The 16817-nt window shown below is 52.5% G+C and overlaps 1 protein-coding gene across 5 annotated transcripts in view; it reads left to right on the forward strand.

Moving 5' to 3' along the window:
- The window catches only part of WASF2 (WASP family member 2), a 70618-nt gene extending 60669 nt beyond the window's left edge, over nt 1–9949 (forward strand). For 4 of the 5 annotated variants that reach the window (XM_059892109.1, XM_059892107.1, XM_005203087.5 and 1 more), the window contains 4 exons: nt 621–745; nt 3039–3194; nt 4952–5457; nt 6429–9949. In XM_059892109.1, coding sequence (XP_059748092.1) covers nt 621–745; nt 3039–3194; nt 4952–5457; nt 6429–6586 — 945 coding nt within the window. In that variant the 3' untranslated portion in view covers nt 6587–9949. 5 annotated transcript variants of the gene reach the window in all.
- The last annotated feature ends 6868 nt before the right edge of the window (nt 9950–16817 follow it).

Here is a 16817-nt window from a genome sequence, read left to right on the forward strand (position 1 = left end):
CTTGACTACTGGTTGGGCGGGGCAGGGGTGGGGGCATAGGCCTAGTTTTGGTAGAGGTGCTCCCCTCCCCTTAGACTCCCAGTGATGTGTGTAAGCATATGACCTAGCAGTTGCAACCTCACAATCCCATTAGCATGGCTGCTGGGAGGCCTAAGAGAGCACCAGGGGCTAGTGCGGCTGCACAAGCTGAAGAATCCATCAGTTGTTTGGGTTTGTTTTTTAACTATTTCCTTATATCTGTCCCAGATATCTATGGCTGTCATTATTTCTCTTCTCTCTTCACTGACCTTTGTGGCATAACGAATAATAAATAGCTATTTATTAACTTCCTAACAGTTAGAGTTGCTCAAAAACATGAATGAATTACCCAGAAAGATGGTAGATTTCCATTCCTACAGGTATTTGAGTGTGGGGTTGAAGAAATGTGTTTGAGCCCAGGAGGTGGTTTGGATTAAATGACCTCTAGGTCACTCTAAACCCAGCAATTTTGTAAGTTCTGTGGTTACTGTATGTTGTCTAGGCAGATTATCTCTAGGGTGTATATCCATGAAGGTGGGTGGAATTTTAATGAAGAACTTTGGGAAATGTTTATTAAGCTTTTCTGTTTCTTTTCATTATAGAAAGAAAAGAAAGATAATCCAAATCGAGGAAATGTAAACCCACGTAAAATCAAGACACGTAAGGAAGAGTGGGAGAAAATGAAGATGGGTCAAGAATTTGTGGAATCCAAAGAAAAGCCTTCTCGGTAGGTGCTGCTCTTGGTAGCATTGCTTCCTCTTGGCAGCATTCTTTGAAGGGTCTGGGCACCTGGGGGCAGCAGCCTGACAGCTCTGGTGTGACACCTTTCATACCCCTGACGTCTGGCTGTGTGGCTTAAATCAATACCACTGCTAATCAGCTACTTTAAAGTACCTCCATTTGGTGATGAAAATTTGCTAAAAAACAGAAAAAAATCTAGAGGCTCAGCAGTTTAAATAAGGTGACCAGAGTGGTCTGGAAAATAAAGCGCATGGCTTCTAGGGCCCTTACGATGTCTGAGGGCCTCAAATGAAAGACTAGAAAGGGAAGAAAAGTGGTCTTAGGAGTTCTTTGCCTTCAGAGCATTGATTCGAAGGTCGTGACTAAGAACTGGACATTTCATGGGAGTAGGGAAGGCCAGGCAGAGAATTTGTGCACATCACCAAAGCAACTTTTCAGTCAGCCTTTGTCAGTCTCGGGAGAGAGGCTGGCCAAGGGACTGAAAGCGGACCTCAGAGACAGTGTGGGAAAGGCCGTGCAGCCAGTACTGAGGCTATATATCTCTGTGGAGAAATAGTAGATGTCAGTCTGACCCCATTTCCCAATACCAAATCACACTAGAGGTTTAAAAGGGGGGAAAATGGTTTTAAAGCTTGGTTTGATGCTTATCCTGGTATCTGACCTGTGTGACATTCAAAGCCAAGTCGCTGAGATTGCCTGGCATAAATGTCGCCCTGGTTTTCCCCTAAATACCTTGCATCCTGGCTGTCGGAGAACCATGCCAGCCCATACCGGGTGTCTAGGAATGATGAAAGGAAAGAGTTGAGTTGTTCTTGCTTTTAGGAATAATTCTACCATGAAATTCTTGACTTTTAGAAATCTTGACACTTCTGACACTTGTTCTTCCTAGATTAAGAGATTTGTTTTAAAGAGTGATGAAGATGGTGAGAGGAAAAAAACGAACCTTTCTACAGGGGAATCAGCCCTGAGGGTACCTCCATTACCTTCACCTCCCAATAAAAAGGGGCCATTTTGTTCCATGATCTCATCCTGTTCAGACAGGCCCTTGTCATAGGAAGGCTCAGTGACTCTTAAGACCAGCAGCTTGTGTGTTCAGAATGCCAACCATTACGTGTGTGTGTGTGTATGGTGATTCTGTTGTCCAAGAGGTTCGGGATCAGGCTACAAGGCTGTTCTACATGGTAAACCTGTAAAGAGATATGCCAGGTCTACAGGGCTGAAGGCCTTGGGGATTTTTTACGTCAGAGCATCATTTGATTTAGTTAGTTTCCTCCAACTCTGTTCTCCTTGGGGTCTACTTTAGATGAGTTCCTTATAACCCAGCAGTGATGGAAAGAAGGGCGAGGTGGAGCGGGCCAGGCCACACTTTTATTAGTTGCTGCCTGTTGTGTTCCTGTTTGTGTGGAAGTTTGTTGCTGTTCACCCAGAGTGAATTCACCCACGGCCCAGTGCTATGAGGGACAGGTGTTCATGAGGCCAGCCCTAGGACCCCACTTGAATCAGCAGCTTGGTTTGTGAGATAAGAGACCACATCCAACTACCACATAGCAACTTGCATTTATCCTCAGCTTGGTTTTATCCTCAGTTTGGTTTTGCAGTCAGATGCCTCCTTGGCCTTTGAGCGCTCCAGAGGCTTGCCGACCTCAAAACCAGGCTGTGTGCCAGTCACGTGTTTGCAGCTCACTAGCCTTGGGGCCTGGCTTTGCCCTTTGCCGCAAGACAGACTTTGGGATTTGGGTCTGGGCTGCTCCTAACATTTGGGAGAGAATTTCAAAGAACTGCTGGGTGTGACAAGGCCAGCACTAGGAAAGGAACAGCATGATTTTGATAAGCTGGGTTGAGTCCCATTTTTACAGACAATCCAACAGAAATATCTGGGGGAGGGGAGGGGAAGATTGGGAGATTGAGATTGACATATACACACTACTATGTATAAAATAGATAACCGGTAAGGACCTACTGTATAACAGGGGGAACTCTACTCAGTACTCCATAATAACCTATATGGGAAAAGAATCTAAAAAAGAGTCGATGTGTGTGTGTGTGTGTAACTGATTCACTTTACTGTACACCTGAAACTAACACAACATTGTAAATCAACTATACTCCATTAAATTTTTTTTAAAAAATAAAATAATTACAACTACAGCAACTTGGGGGAGTAGAAATATCTGGGAGATATTTAGCAATCAAATGCATTTTTTGTGGGCTTTTTTAGGAAAGCAAGAGAGTATCACTCAGGCTTTAAATAACAATTCTGGCATTGGGTTCATTATCAGGTATCCACCCACCTTGGTGTACCAGAATGGCAGCATTGGCTCTGTTGAGAATGTGGATGCAGGCAACTATCCACCACCACCACAGTCAGACTCCATTTCTCCACCTTCTCCTTCCTTCTCTGAGGACAACTTGCCTCCCCCACCAGCAGAATTCAGGTAAACAGTGGCATCTCTTCTATTTACTCTGGTTGGTTAAACACTCAAGAACAAAGTAAAAGTTCCAAATCCAGGCCAGGACCACTAAAGTAACTCCAGACAAGTGAGTCAGGATAATAGAAATAATTGATATTTATTGTCTGTAAGGTACCAGGCATTATAGCAAACTTTATATATGTTACTTAACCTCCACAAGAGTCCTCTTGAGATAGGTACCCATCTTACAGACGAGTAGACAGGGACGCACAGAGGCCCGTGAACTCACCTAGGATCACACTGTCAGTAGGAAGCAGACTCATGATTGGAAAGCAGGCCAGTTTGACTCCAGAGCCTGAATTCTTAACTACTGGCTACACCTGAACAGAGAAGTCACCAGCTTCTGTCTCTGTTTTTTAGCTTAGCTCTGTCTGACTCAGCATGAAATAAAGTGGTGTAATCTGCTGCTGTCCATAAAATACTGAATAGCCTTTCTCCCTAGTTGTCTAGGAACCTAGTAAGTAGTTGCCTTTTTCTCCTGTTGCCTCTGCTCCATTTCACTGTGGCCAGAATCTCCAGAAAGAATGAAACAAAGGAGAAGGAGATGAGACTTAGGATCTGACCATTTTGATATTTGTCAGTGTCCCTGGCAGAGGTGTATACAGGAAGAGTTAGCATGTCATGGCTGGAAAGGGGAGGGATCTGAGGAGTGTTAGATTTCAGTGTTTCCTGAGGAAAAATAGTTACTTTTCTTTCTGATGCCTAACAAGTGAGAGCTTTGAAAGGTACATTTGTCTCCTTGGACACTGTTTAATCAGAGACTGGATGTTGAGGACCCTCCCAATGGAGACCTGTAGCCGCGCTGTCACCCCACCCCCCGCCCTGTTCCTGGCGTCTGAAACCATTAATCCCAAACCTCCTTCTGCCTCCCAATCACTTCCTGCTGGTTGCCGCGTCAGATACAGTGAGGCTCCAAGGTCTGTGGAAAATTCCAAGATGGATGCTTTCCTAAGGAGTAGCTATTAGTGTAGGACAGACACAAAGGTGGAAAAAGAGGCCCTTCAGCTTCACACATGGCCTCAGACCTCGCCGCTGCAGGCAAGCAGGCCTGACCCAGGAGAGGTGAGCCTTAATGCTCCCTCAACTTGGGTCAAGTCTGGCGGCACATTCATTTCCCGTCTCTGCTGACCCTCAGGCCCTCATTCGCGCTCAGGCTTTTCCACAGGAGCACTGAAGGTGTGCTCACCTGAATCTGCACCCTGGTCAGGTTTGCCTAGCTTGGCTTGGGTTCCCTGCCCTCACAAGATCCCGTGCATGTTAATAGCCTGTGGAATGGAGCCTGGTGGGTGGTGGTGTTTGAATTTTTATTTCGGTTCGTTCTTGCGTGGCTTATTAGTCCTGGCTCCAAGATTGAGCTGACCCTTCCTCTTAGAGGAGGACTCAGGAGGGCGCCTTCCCTTGCAGAGCTGAAAGGTTTGAGGGGACCTAAGAGATGGTCTTGGCCAGCCTTACCTGTTAGAGAACTCCTAAGTCCACTTTTTTTCAGGCAGTATTTCTCAATTTCTGCTTCTACTCCTGCTGACGGGAAGCTCATTATCTTACAAAGCTGCCCATTTCAAGGCTGGGAATTTCTGACCATCCCCAGGTTGTTCTTTCTGTTTGAGCTAAAATGAAATTATACCGTCAATCAGAATGAACCTAGGGTAATCGATAAGCTTAACATAAGGGTGGGTGTTTGCATCCTGAGAGTGATAGTGGGTCTTTTTCATTTGTCCTTTCAGCTACCCGGCAGACAATAACCAAAGAGCTGGACTCAAAAGGTCCAGTGTGGTCAGCCCAAGCCACCCACCGCCAGCTCCTCCTCTGGGCTCTGCGCCAGGCCCCAAACCCGGGTTTGCTCCACCACCTGCCCCTCCGCCTCCACCTCCGATGATAAACACTCCACCCCCACCACCACCTGGAGGATTTGGGTCTCCAGCGACCCCTCCACCACCTTCACCCCCATCTTTCCCGCCTCACCCCGATTTTGCTGCCCCTCCACCTCCTCCCCCACCGCCGGCAGTTGACTACTCGACTCTGCCACCACCTCCCTTGTCCCAGTCAGCAGGAGGCGCACCTCCGCCTCCGCCCCCGCCCCCTCCTCCAGGGCCCCCTCCGCCCCCTTTCAGTGGTGCAGATGGCCAGCTGGCTGCACCTCCTCCGCCACTTTCTGACACCACCAAGCCCAAGTCCTCCTTGCCTCCTGTGAGCGATGCCCGCAGCGACTTGCTTTCAGCCATCCGTCAAGGTAAACCCCCAGTGGTGGGTCCAGGATCATGGCGCCTTGTCTGGGCAGCTGGGTTGACTGACTGGAGGGTGGACGGGGGGGCCCTGTGCCCTCCCAGGGGAATGGCTTTCGCTGGGTGGAGAGAGAGTAGGACTTCAGACCTCAGATCAGTCTGAAGAAAGGCTTCACCCCAAAATGCAGAGGTTTGTATTTCTTTCCACCTTGGTTTAAAGTAAAGGCTTCTTAACCTAGGATGTTCAAACTGCTTGGAAAGTTATGCTTTGTGTGTTCTTGCGTTCATTCTGTGCCCCAGAGAAAACCAAGAATCACTGTCTTGGAAGGTACTTCCTCATCTGGACTCAGACACTCCCTGTCCTTCACTTTTTTACCTTTCCTATTCTTCTCCGCTCCTCTCCCCCACCTTCCCACCTCCTTCCTTCCTCCTTTTCCCTCCTGTCTCCATGTCTCCTTCCTCTCACCCTGCCTTCCTCCTCTCCCTCATCATCGTCTTCCCATTGTGGAGCATTTATTCTCTGTCAGAGGCTGGTTCTGCTCCCAGGAGGCGAAAGTGGTTTCTTCTGTTTGATCCTCAGTGAATTGAAGGGTTGTCTAGAGGAGACAACCTCAGGCAGCTCAACTCCATGAAAATCAATGACTTCGGCAGACTGAGTGCCTGCTAGATGGGGTATGGCAGCCACTCCTCACTCAAAGCCTCGGGAGAAGTACCGTCCTCACCAGCCTGAGAGCGTGGGAGCCTGAAAGAATGGCAGGCTCCCTTTAGACGCTCTTGTCGCGCTGGGACCACAGTGTCCTAAAGCCTGTCTGACCTCTCATCGGCTTTCCCCTCTCCCTCTTTGCTCTCCTCCAGCGTCCTTCTGTTGAGCTGTCCTTTCCAGTACCCACCTCCACCAGGGGCCACTCCCTCTTCCTCAGTCCTGGATGGATTCAGAGACTGACGCTCCTTCTTAACCCTCCTCTCTCTCCCCCTCCAGGCTTTCAGCTGCGCAGGGTTGAGGAGCAGCGGGAACAAGAGAAGCGGGATGTTGTGGGCAACGACGTGGCCACCATCCTGTCGCGTCGCATTGCTGTGGAGTACAGCGATTCGGAAGACGACTCCTCTGAGTTTGATGAAGACGAATGGTCGGATTAACTCTTCTGCCTGCCGCCTACTTCCTTTTTCTTTCTTTCCTACCTGCCTTCTTTGATGCCTACCCCAACAGTCCCAAGGGGAAGAAAAGGGAGGAAAAAAAGAATTTCAAGGGGCCAGAGCCTTCCCTGAAGCAACCAAAGATATATCCCAAGTCCTTCCTCCAAATCACCATGTATTTCCCGTCTCCCTGAGGTCAGGCCCCATGGGGCTGCTGAGGTTCAGTACCTGGGATATTCCCTGTTCCCTTCAAGTGAATGTTGCCAACTGAAGAGAAGGGAAGACCCCAAAGCACACTCCTTTGATTGGGTTTAAATTGGAATGGTGCCTTCCCCCAGGAGCCATTTTCTGTAGTCTTCCAGAATCCTTGTCCTCAGCTGCTTTGCATAGTGCCAGCCATCTTCTGGTCCTGAAGCCTGCTGGCCCTTTTCCCGTGCATCGAGAGGGCGGAGCAGCCGCAGGCCCGGTGCCTCACCCTTCTGTCCTCATCCACAGGGTGAGGCTGCCTTTTTCTAAGCCATCTCTGTTTCTAGATGCCCTTTATTCCAGGAGCCATCAGGCCCCTAAAGAAATGTCTTACCCTCTCTGCTCAGAAACAGTGCCTTTATGAAGGCAGGGGTGGTTGCCTCCCTCCCAGGCTTCCTTCCCTGACTGTGCTGTTCCTGTGTCCCTCAAATACCCCTCCCTTGCCACCAGGTGCCTCCAAGCACCACAGCCCGGTTCTAACCTCTAGACCCCATGACCAAACTAGCCCTGACACCCAGGGATCTGAGCCTCTGCTGCAGTTAGGAGCCGAGCAGAGACTTGGAGCTGCAGGACTGGAAGAAGACGGAAGTCTTTGGGTTGAATGACGCTGAAGCCTGGAAATGGGAAGTGACTTGCTCACGGTCACACCATTGGATGGGGACAGAGCTCGAGCCCAGAGTTCCTGATTCCGAGTCCCCTGTGCTTTATGGGACCAAATTGTGGGCACCTGCTAGATTCTGGGCTCTGCGCTGCTCCAGACCTCCGCGCAGAGGGGAGTCCCAGCAACAGGGCTCAGGGCCTGCGCCAGGCCTGTCCGTACTGCTCAGACCCTCGTGGCTGCTCTTGTCGTTTGCCCCCGCTTTCCTGTCACCAGCCCAGCACCTGGCCTTGAGAGCTGCTCTTTTGGGGGACCAGAGTAGTGAGAGGAGGAAGAGGGTAGGCAGTGTGACAGGTGCTGCTTTCAATTCCTCTGCATCTCCTCCCCCGTTTGTTTCCCCAGTTTAAGCATAGGTCCTGCCAACTGTAGAAACTTCAGTCCCTCAGGCTGGCAGCGGCCGCAGGTAGTGCCTGGGGAGGTGGGGTGGGGAGGCCTGGCAGCTGTGAGGAGGGCTGAGACGCAGGACGTCTCTGGGTCCTGTTTCCAGCTCCCCTCCTCACTGTACCATGATGTTCCCTCCCTCCCTCCTCCCTTTTTCCCCAAGCTAATACACAGGTGCTATTCTTGAGGAAAAAAAGCTGGTCAGCTTTGGCCAGCAGTGAGGTTTCTTCTGTTGTGTAGCCTCTTAGGCTGAAACCGGCTTTTCCTGGCTTCTCCAGCTCTCCGAGCCCTGAAACAAAGACAAACAGGATCTGTCTCCCCCCAGCACAGCACATGGTTCTAGTAATTGCCAAAGCCCTCATCAGCCCCTCCAGCTCGAGGAGAGCGTGCAGTCATGAGGACGGAGCCGTTAAGAGGCCAGTGTGCCCGCCTGTCTCCCCAGATAGGGCGTCTTGGGCGCAGGGCGGGCACCGGGCTCCAGCGCTGAGAACCAGAACGTGTGCACCCCTGCCGTGCCTCCCACAGTGTGCTCCAGAAGCTGAAGGTGCTTTCTTCAGAACTCTAAAATGGCTGTTGAAGGTGCCCCCAGCTGTCGCCCAGCAGTGACCAGGGCAGCAGGCAGAGGGCAGCGGTTCTCCCAAATAGGAGTCTTGGGGCCTGGCCAGGCCAGGCCAGGGTTTGGGCCTAATGGCTTTGACTGAATCACCCCCATCCCCCTCCTTTCTGGAAAAGGGGGAGCCAGCACTGTGCTCGTATCATCCTGCTCTGACCTTGAAGGGGGCGGTGTTGGCCTGGCTTCTGGAATGGACAGAGCCTGCCGTGGAAGAGGGCTGGGGGCAGGAGGAGGTGGGGAGGGGCACTGCCTGCGGAAGGTAGGATTAGATCATTAGCTCAGTGACCTCCTAGGGTTTCGATGTGCTGTGTTCTCATCCTACAGCTGGTTTGGTAATGATCTGCAAGTCCCGGAGAGCAACAGCACAGCTCTGCCTGACGCTCTCATTAAAATCTATGCAGCCAAGCTCGGCGCTTTGTAGCAGCCGGCCTTGCGAAGCTTCCTCAGCTCGGGGGGCTGGGGACCCAGTCAGCCGAGAGGCCCTCTGGGCTCTACTTATGCATATGTGCACCAAAAAAAGAAAAAGCTTCTTTAAACCCAGAGCCCTTTAAGATGATAAAGGACCTTGTGCAGGTAATTGTGTGTCTTTGGAATCCTGTAATTGTAGAAAGCCAAGTTTAGTGATTATTTAAACTGGGCTGAGGCTGGTGAGGGTGTGGAGCAATGGCCCCTAAGGACTCTGAGGGCTGAAGGCAAGGAGCCGCCTCCCTTCCCTGTTCTGCCCAGCCCAGGGGACCTGCCCCCATTCCTGTGGCCCAGGGGCCCAGCTTCCAGTTCGGCAGTGTCAGAAGTGACTTGTGGCTCTGCCTTGGTTGTGAGATGAGTACATTCCAAAGGAGCAGCCACGGGGAGGGGGCAGGCTCAGCGATCCCTTGGAGGCTCAGAGCAGCTGGCCTGAGCTCCAGCTCGCGTCCAACGGAAGCTCGCGCCCCTCAGAAACGACCCTGGCCAATGTCACCGCAGAGCCGAGGCGGTGTTGTCAGGGCTAATGTGAAATCTCTTCCCGTGGCGCCGATCCTCCGGCTCTGCAGCGCCAGCTCGGACAGATTGAGGTCTCTGTGGCTTTGGTGACCCTGCTTAAGCATTCCCACCGTGTCCCAGCTCTGCTCTCTGCCTGCCTCCCACTGCAGCCCCCCCCTCACCTGGCTTGGGGAGGGGGGCAGTGCCCCAAGGCTAGGGGCTTTTGCTCAGGAGAGATGTCAGGCTTTCTGGGGTCGTCAGGCTTTGAGCTCTACCGGGGTCCAGCTGACCTGGGATACCAGGTGTGCCCAGAGATGCACCTCATCCCGTGCCTCAGGAAGGGCTAGGGAGCAATTTTGTTATTGTATTAACTTTACTCAGTTAACTCACTTGAGAAACTAACCAATTTTTACTTTCTGTCTAGAATGATGTATGTGTAGGAGAGTGAGCTGTAATGCTCCCAAAGTGCCTTGTTTTCTCTGATATAAATATATTTATAAGGACCTGGTCTGGTGGATTATTCTTGGGTGTGTTTGCCACATGAAGATGTTAGGGACTGGGCTTGTATGTCATGGGGTACAGTCTGAAGATGGGGCCCCTTCCCCTGAAGATGGGACAGGAGCTGCAACTGAGATCTGAGCAGTGGGGCTGAGCCAGACCCCTGAAGTGACCCTTTCCTCTTTCCCCTGCTCCTCTCAGGTCCTTAGAAAAGGACATCCAGTTTTTCAAAGCCCTGTGCCTCCAGGCCTGGTCTCACTTGAGTCCCTGCCAGGTTTCATGTGTGTAGCACGTTAGCACACCAAGTGACCTGAAGATTCTATGTAACTTTTAATGTATACTTCCGAATACATAAATGCCAACATTTTAAATAATTTGATGAAAGTCTTTGTAACCACGCAGCCACCTCTGGGGGGGGGTGTGTGTGTGTGTGTGTGTGTGTGTGTGTGTGTGTGCGTGCACACTTGTATCTGTGTAATGGGAGAAGCAGTTCCAAGGGGGCGACATTGATAGCCACAGGTGGTGGCCAGAGCTCCACAGGGAGGTCGGTGTGGGTGGGCTCAGAGGGCGGGGGCCTCTGCCTCTGGCTGGTGCGCCCTGTGCGGGAGGTGGGGGTGTTGATTTAGGAGGAGACCTGTTGGGGGATGTGGAGGCCGCCTCAGTTGGCTGAGAGGGGTGTGCTGGGGCCGGGGAGGGCGGTGGGGGGGCGGTGGGGAGCCTCACATCAGGCAGGAGAATGCTGATGCTGCCTGCCAGCATCTGGCCGGCATCTTGTCTGCCTCTCAGACCCGAGCAACTTACCTTAAATAGAACGACTTACAATGGAATCCGATAAAAGGGTTAGGCTGCCGCAGGCCCCCTCTCTCTCCTGCCTGGGAAGGTGACAGGTCTGGGTTTCTCTTCTGACCCTAAAAAAATGACCTACCCAGGAAGCAACGGTTGTACCGAGCACAGCTGCTGCGAGTAGCTGTCCCCGGGGGTAATTGATGAGCGGACTCCCTGTTCCAAGCCCAGCAGACGGTGTGGGGCGGCCCCGGGAGAGGGGTGGGAGCCGGGTTGGTGACTCGGCTGGTCACGCCTGCTGTTGCGAGAGAGTCACCCACTGGCATCCCAGGAGAGGGGGCAGAAGTTTTGAATCGTCAGCAAGTGCTGCGCCAGCCACTCTGAGCTCATCGCTGGGGGTGGGGGTGCCGGGGAGGGGGCGCGGGAGCCGGCTGGCCCCGGCGGAGCCCCTCGCCCCACCCTCGTGCTCAGGCCTGTGTTTAGTCAGCACTTGGCTTCCCGAGGTCGGTGACTGACAGGCAGCCAGACGCCCGCCCTGGGAGAAGACAAAATGGTGGTGTCGGGAGCCGCCCTTGCTGGAGAATTGGAGGGAAGGAATGTGGTTCTGGGCAGCTGGGAGTCTGACTTAAATTCCAGCTCCTCCGCTTGGGAGCTTCAGCTCTTTGGGCTAGTCGTGAGAAGAATGAGCATTCAACTACTACCTGCCCGAGACTGCCTATGCTTTATTTCACCAACCAAGGGTCTCCCACTTGACAGTTGAGAAAAAGATTCAGAGAGGTTGAGTTGCCTAAGACCGCATAGCCGACCAAGAGCAGAGCCATAGTTCGCACGTGGGTCTCCTGTTCTGCCCACCACACAACGTAAACCATTCTCAGAATCTCTCCATCGAGGATCATGGTGTTTGGTGTCAGAGGCGGGTGTGTTAAAGGTTTTCTGTTACAGGCTGACCTACCTACCCACTGGTGCCTAGTTTTATAAATGATGGTTAATTTTGCTCTTGCTTTGAAATAAATGAGCTGTACTGGGGGCCCTGCTATCCTAGACCTTTAGAGTTAGAAGTACCCTGTGCCCTCAACTGCCTGGAACAAAGTGGTCTCCCTGTGTATGGGCGGGGGCTCCCAACAGACACAGCTTCAGTATATGCACACACCTGTTAAGATGTGGGCATTTGTGCACACTCAGACATGGAGACACGTGCACACAGAATGCTGTCTTTGTGCACACAAGAGCACAGAGCGGCACACAGTTACAGGAGCACAAGCACAAGCAAACCACACAAAGTCCTCAGGAGCCACCCCTCCTGTGCTGCCTCGGCCAGCTCCGCACTGCCCCCTCCTGGCCGCCTGGCGGCCAGGGCAACCTGGCAGCACTTCTGTAAGCGCTGCTCTGGGTGGTTGTCAGCTAGTTCCCTCCTAGATCAGGAAGCTAGGAGCTGTCTCAGGTGCTCCCCAGAGCCAGCCTTAGCCCCGGGAGAAGTGTCTTGTGAGGGGTCTGAAGCTAGAGGACAAGAAAATAAGCCTTTCACACCCAAAAGAATCTCTCCCTGGTAGAATGCTCGGTACCATGGTGGCAGGCATTCTGCAGAGACACCCTCCCGCTGCAGCAGGCAGGCATCCCCGCCCTTACCTGGGGGATTGTGCACGCACCTGCTCATGCCCTGCATACGTATTTAAAGAGAAGAAGATTTCCTGGCTGAGAAGTTGGAGGCCAGGTTTTGTAGCTCTCACCTTGCGGCTCCCTCTGGGACTCAGCTCCCTCCTGTTCAGTGAGGAGTTGAACAGGATTATGTATTCTGCCCAACACCAACCCCCCACCACAGCTCCAGTGTCTTGCTGTCTTGGGAACTAACCTCTCCCAGACATATGCCCGGGTAAAGCACATCCATGAAGATGAACCCATGGACTCCTCAGGCAATCCTGGAAGGATGGCCAATACCAAGCTTTTTATTCCTAGTTTACAGTTGGAAAGGCAGACACAGAGAGGTACAGCAACTTGCCCAAAGTTCACACAGCAAGTTGGCAGCAAGCATGAAAGTAGAAACCCTCTGCTTTCCAATGCCCCTGGCTGTCTGCAAGAAAGCAGAACTCACTGTGGGCTCAGGCCCAGAGCCAAGGAGACAGGAACTAGAGAAGCAAAGCCAGAACCTCCGTCCTGTCTGGGAGCCCCGAGGCTGAGGAGAACCCAGAGGGAGTAGTGGGCTTAGGTATTAGGCAAGTTCCACCACTCCCCGCCCCCAACACACACCCCTCTCCCTAGACTGCAGGAACTTCAAACTCCCTGTTCCTCCACAAAGCCGGTGGCTGGCTGTGGGAGTTCTTATTCTGTGGCTATTTGGGGGTCCATCATGGTAGGCACACACATAAATGGTGTGCACACACATGCCTGGACTCTGGGTGTGCATGTACAGGTGTGGATGGATGTTCTTACATGCCTACAGGTATACCTAGGTGTACATTCATAGGCATGTATAGCATGTAAACTCGTGTTTGCAAGCGTGTATACATGTGACACATTTGGGCATTTAGGTGAAGTGTGTTTGGATGTACATATATCAGTGGTCTCTGTATCTGACAGGTGAATTTATCAACATGTAAGATTTTGATTAATGGGGTTTTTCCTGAGTGTGGGTGTGTGCAAATGTTCACATGCATTTGTGTGAAGTGGGCTGGAGCATGTCCACCCACATGACTAGTGTGTTTGAAAGTGCGTGCAATCAAGGCTCAGGTGACTGGGTGCATGTGAATCCTAAGTGCCCTCCCACGAGGGTACGAAGCCAGTGCCCCCCCAATCCTGGTATAGGGGCACCCTGCCTGGCTCCAGCTCAGCACTGAGCTCATAGCACCCCCGCCCTGCCTCGCATTCTATTCCCCAGACCCAACCTGCTTGGCCAATTTGCAGCCTCTCGCTCCCAGCTCCTGAGAAGGCCTGCAGCAAAGTCAAGGGGCTGGTGGCCAATTAGTGAGGGGGTTAATCAGGGATCTGGGGACCCCCGGGGGGTGGGAAGCCAAGGGCAGACATTGGGGTTGGCAGGAGCCTGATCTGCCTGTCATGAGGCTGGGGGGAGGGGAGGCTGAGCCAGCCGGATGGTGCTAGAAACCAAGGGTCTGCCTGTGAGTTCATGATTGCTGAACACTGACAGTGAGGAACCTGTGTGACTGTGTGTACACTGTGTGCAAAAGACATGCATGTACATATATGTGTACATGTACAAGTCCTTGAATGTAATCCTGTATGCACATGTGTGTACATGACTGATGCCATCTGTATGCACACGGGCAGTTTTGTGTCTGTATATATGTGGGTGTGCCATGGTGTGCAGATGGGTCTGGGTATGCAAGCATGCCTGGACCTGTGTGCACACATGTATATACAAGGCTGTGTGTCTGTGTGCATACGTATTTGTGCAGGGGCATGTGCATACATTTAGGTTTGTGCTTCTGCATGAGAACATGTGTACCTGAGGTTGACATGGTCTGTGTACATGTGATATATCTGTGTGCACAGGTGCGCATACTGGTGTGCAGACACACTGATCATATGTGCGTGTCTGGATGTGTATGCATGTGTGGGTCTTCTCTCAACAGCCAGGAACCTGGACCTCCATTTATGTGCCTGTGTGCACACATGTCTCTGCATGTAGGGAGTTTCAGGGTGCAGGGTTGGCAGGTTTCAGGCTCCAGGAGAAAATCTGACAGACGAGACTTGCCGCAGCCCCTGGCCCCAGGAGCCTGTTTTCCAGCCTGCAGAAGCTGTGAGCCCGTGAACTCATCTTATATTAATAGCTGCTGTCTCCTCACTTATTGCAGGGAGAAGCGGTCATGGCCCTGGTGGGAGCTGCCCCCTCCACAGGACCTGGGAAGAAGGGGAGAAGAGAAGGGCCCCAGCCCCACCCTAAGGCCTACCCCTGCAGGAAGGCAGGGTTCTGGGCCCCAGCCTTTGCCTCCTCCAAGCCAGGGACCTCCCCCACCACTGCCCAGCTCACCCTCCTGGGCCTCAGTCACTGGGGGGATCAGGTATGGAGTTGGACAACTGGCTAAGGCAGAGAGGCTGGAAGGCTTGGCCACACCCCACCCCGAAAAACAGACACACAGGCATACACACACACATGCATGCACACGTGATGAGCAGCCCCAGGCTGAGAAGTCTGAGCCTGAAAGAGACACAGACGGCTTCAGTTTGAGGGCCAGACATGTCCCTTTTCTCAGGGCCCTTCGGTTGGAGCTGGGACACAACCTTCAGTGGCCCCCACTCTGATGAGGAAGGTAAAACTTCTCTGTAAATATTTACTAAGGAGAAGTGTAGCGAGGTGTGTAAACTTCATCTTCACAGCCACAGGAGGGCTGAGCCAGGGAGGCTTCCTGGAGGGAACACAGACTTAGGGTACAGGGAGGACCTGAGATGTAGCTGCAGAATCCCAGGGGAAGGAGAAGCCAGCGGGCCCCACCTTGCACACAGACCCCAACCCGGGGACAGGCTCAGACACCCTCGTGTGGGCCCAGGACTCAAGGCCGAGACTGAAGATGCAGGCTTCCAGAAATGCCTGAGCGCCACCTCACAGCTGCACGGAGACAGAAGAGGACTCACAGCGTGAGGGTCCACCAGCAGTGAGGCTGGCCCTGCTGGGCCCTGGAGCCGGAAGCGGGGAGGGGGCCAAGAGCCAAGTCCGCCGAGGGTGGGATGGGCCCTGGCCCTGCTCTTTCGGGACCTTGGTGGGTGCTCCTTGGGAGTGTGGCGGAGGCAAACAGGAGGCCTGTTCCTACACTGCCCCTCCCAAAGGCCTAGGGGTACCCTGGAGACCCCCAAAACTTCCCATAGCCCAGGACAGGGCTCCCTGCCCTGGTTTCCTTGCTTGCTGTTTCTGAGCTGCTCCTGAAACCAATTCCCTCACCCAGAAAAGAAACAGATTGGGAGTCACAAGGACCTGGTTCAACCCTCAGGTCAGCTCAGCTCTTAACTGTGTGACTTTAGGCAAATCAAATGTCACCTTCAGTGAGGATTTTGAGGGCATCCGTATCTTTTTTTTACTTTTGGGCCACTCCATATCACTTGCAGTATCTTAGTTCTCCAACCAGGGATCCAACACGGGTCCCCAGAAGCAGTGGATAAGCTGAACCCTAACCACTGGACTGCCAGGGAAGTCCCAAGGAGCACTCTCATTTAAAGATTACATGTGCTCCCTGTGCCTCGATTCTGAGGATATATCACTCTGACATTATCATATTTTAGTTCTTCTCTTTATTACTGTGTCCTCCAGCTAGAATTTACACTGCCCACAGGGACAGCAATGAATAAACGAAAATTCATTACTCTCAGAGCCTCAACTTTCTCTTCTGTAAAATGGGGGAAGCAGTAGTACCCCCCCTCCCCCAAAGGGACCATGGTGATGTTGTGTGAGATGTTTGGCATGGGACAGGTGCTTCCTGACTGAGGACCTTTTCCCTAGGGACCTTCCAGGAAGGTGGGGAGAGGAGGTAAGCCTCAACCTGACCTGGTGGAGCCTCCCCACTTTGGGCCTGGATTGGCACTGTGTGTAGCTCAGCCCAGGCCCGCCCTCCGCCAGCTGTGACCCAACCCTGTTGGTATACCCACTCCCCTTGGATTCCTGTGGCTACTATTGGGGAGGAGACTTGAACATCAGGCAAAAGCTCTCTGGCCAGGGAAACAGTCTCCCCAACTGTGCAATAGGGGCGCTCTGAGGGCCCCACCTCCAGGCTTTGCCCATCTGGGTAGATGTGGGTTTGGGGTAGTCAGAGCTTCCTCTTCAGCCACACCCCAAACCTACTCCTGCCTGTACCTGGTGAACAAGTTCTTTTTGGTTCCAAAACAGTGAAATTCAGAGTCCTGCCCAATTTTGTCCTCAAATGCACGCAAGGGTACACACACACTCTTACTATCACTCACCTTTGCATAGAAAAAAAGCCCTTCCAGCTCCTGAGTGAACAGACCCCATCCAACCACCTCCCAAAATGGGGCCACTGGCTCTGAAAATTAACCCCGACACAAGGCAGGGTCCAGAATGTCCTAAGCCTTTGGCTTGGGAAGGCAGGCGATGAGGGGGCATCAGCCAGGGGACAGTGCACAGGGCCTGGAAACAA

The sequence above is a fragment of the Bos taurus genome, chromosome 2 (assembly GCF_002263795.3).
Source record: "Bos taurus isolate L1 Dominette 01449 registration number 42190680 breed Hereford chromosome 2, ARS-UCD2.0, whole genome shotgun sequence".
Classification (NCBI taxonomy): Eukaryota; Metazoa; Chordata; class Mammalia; order Artiodactyla; family Bovidae; genus Bos; species Bos taurus.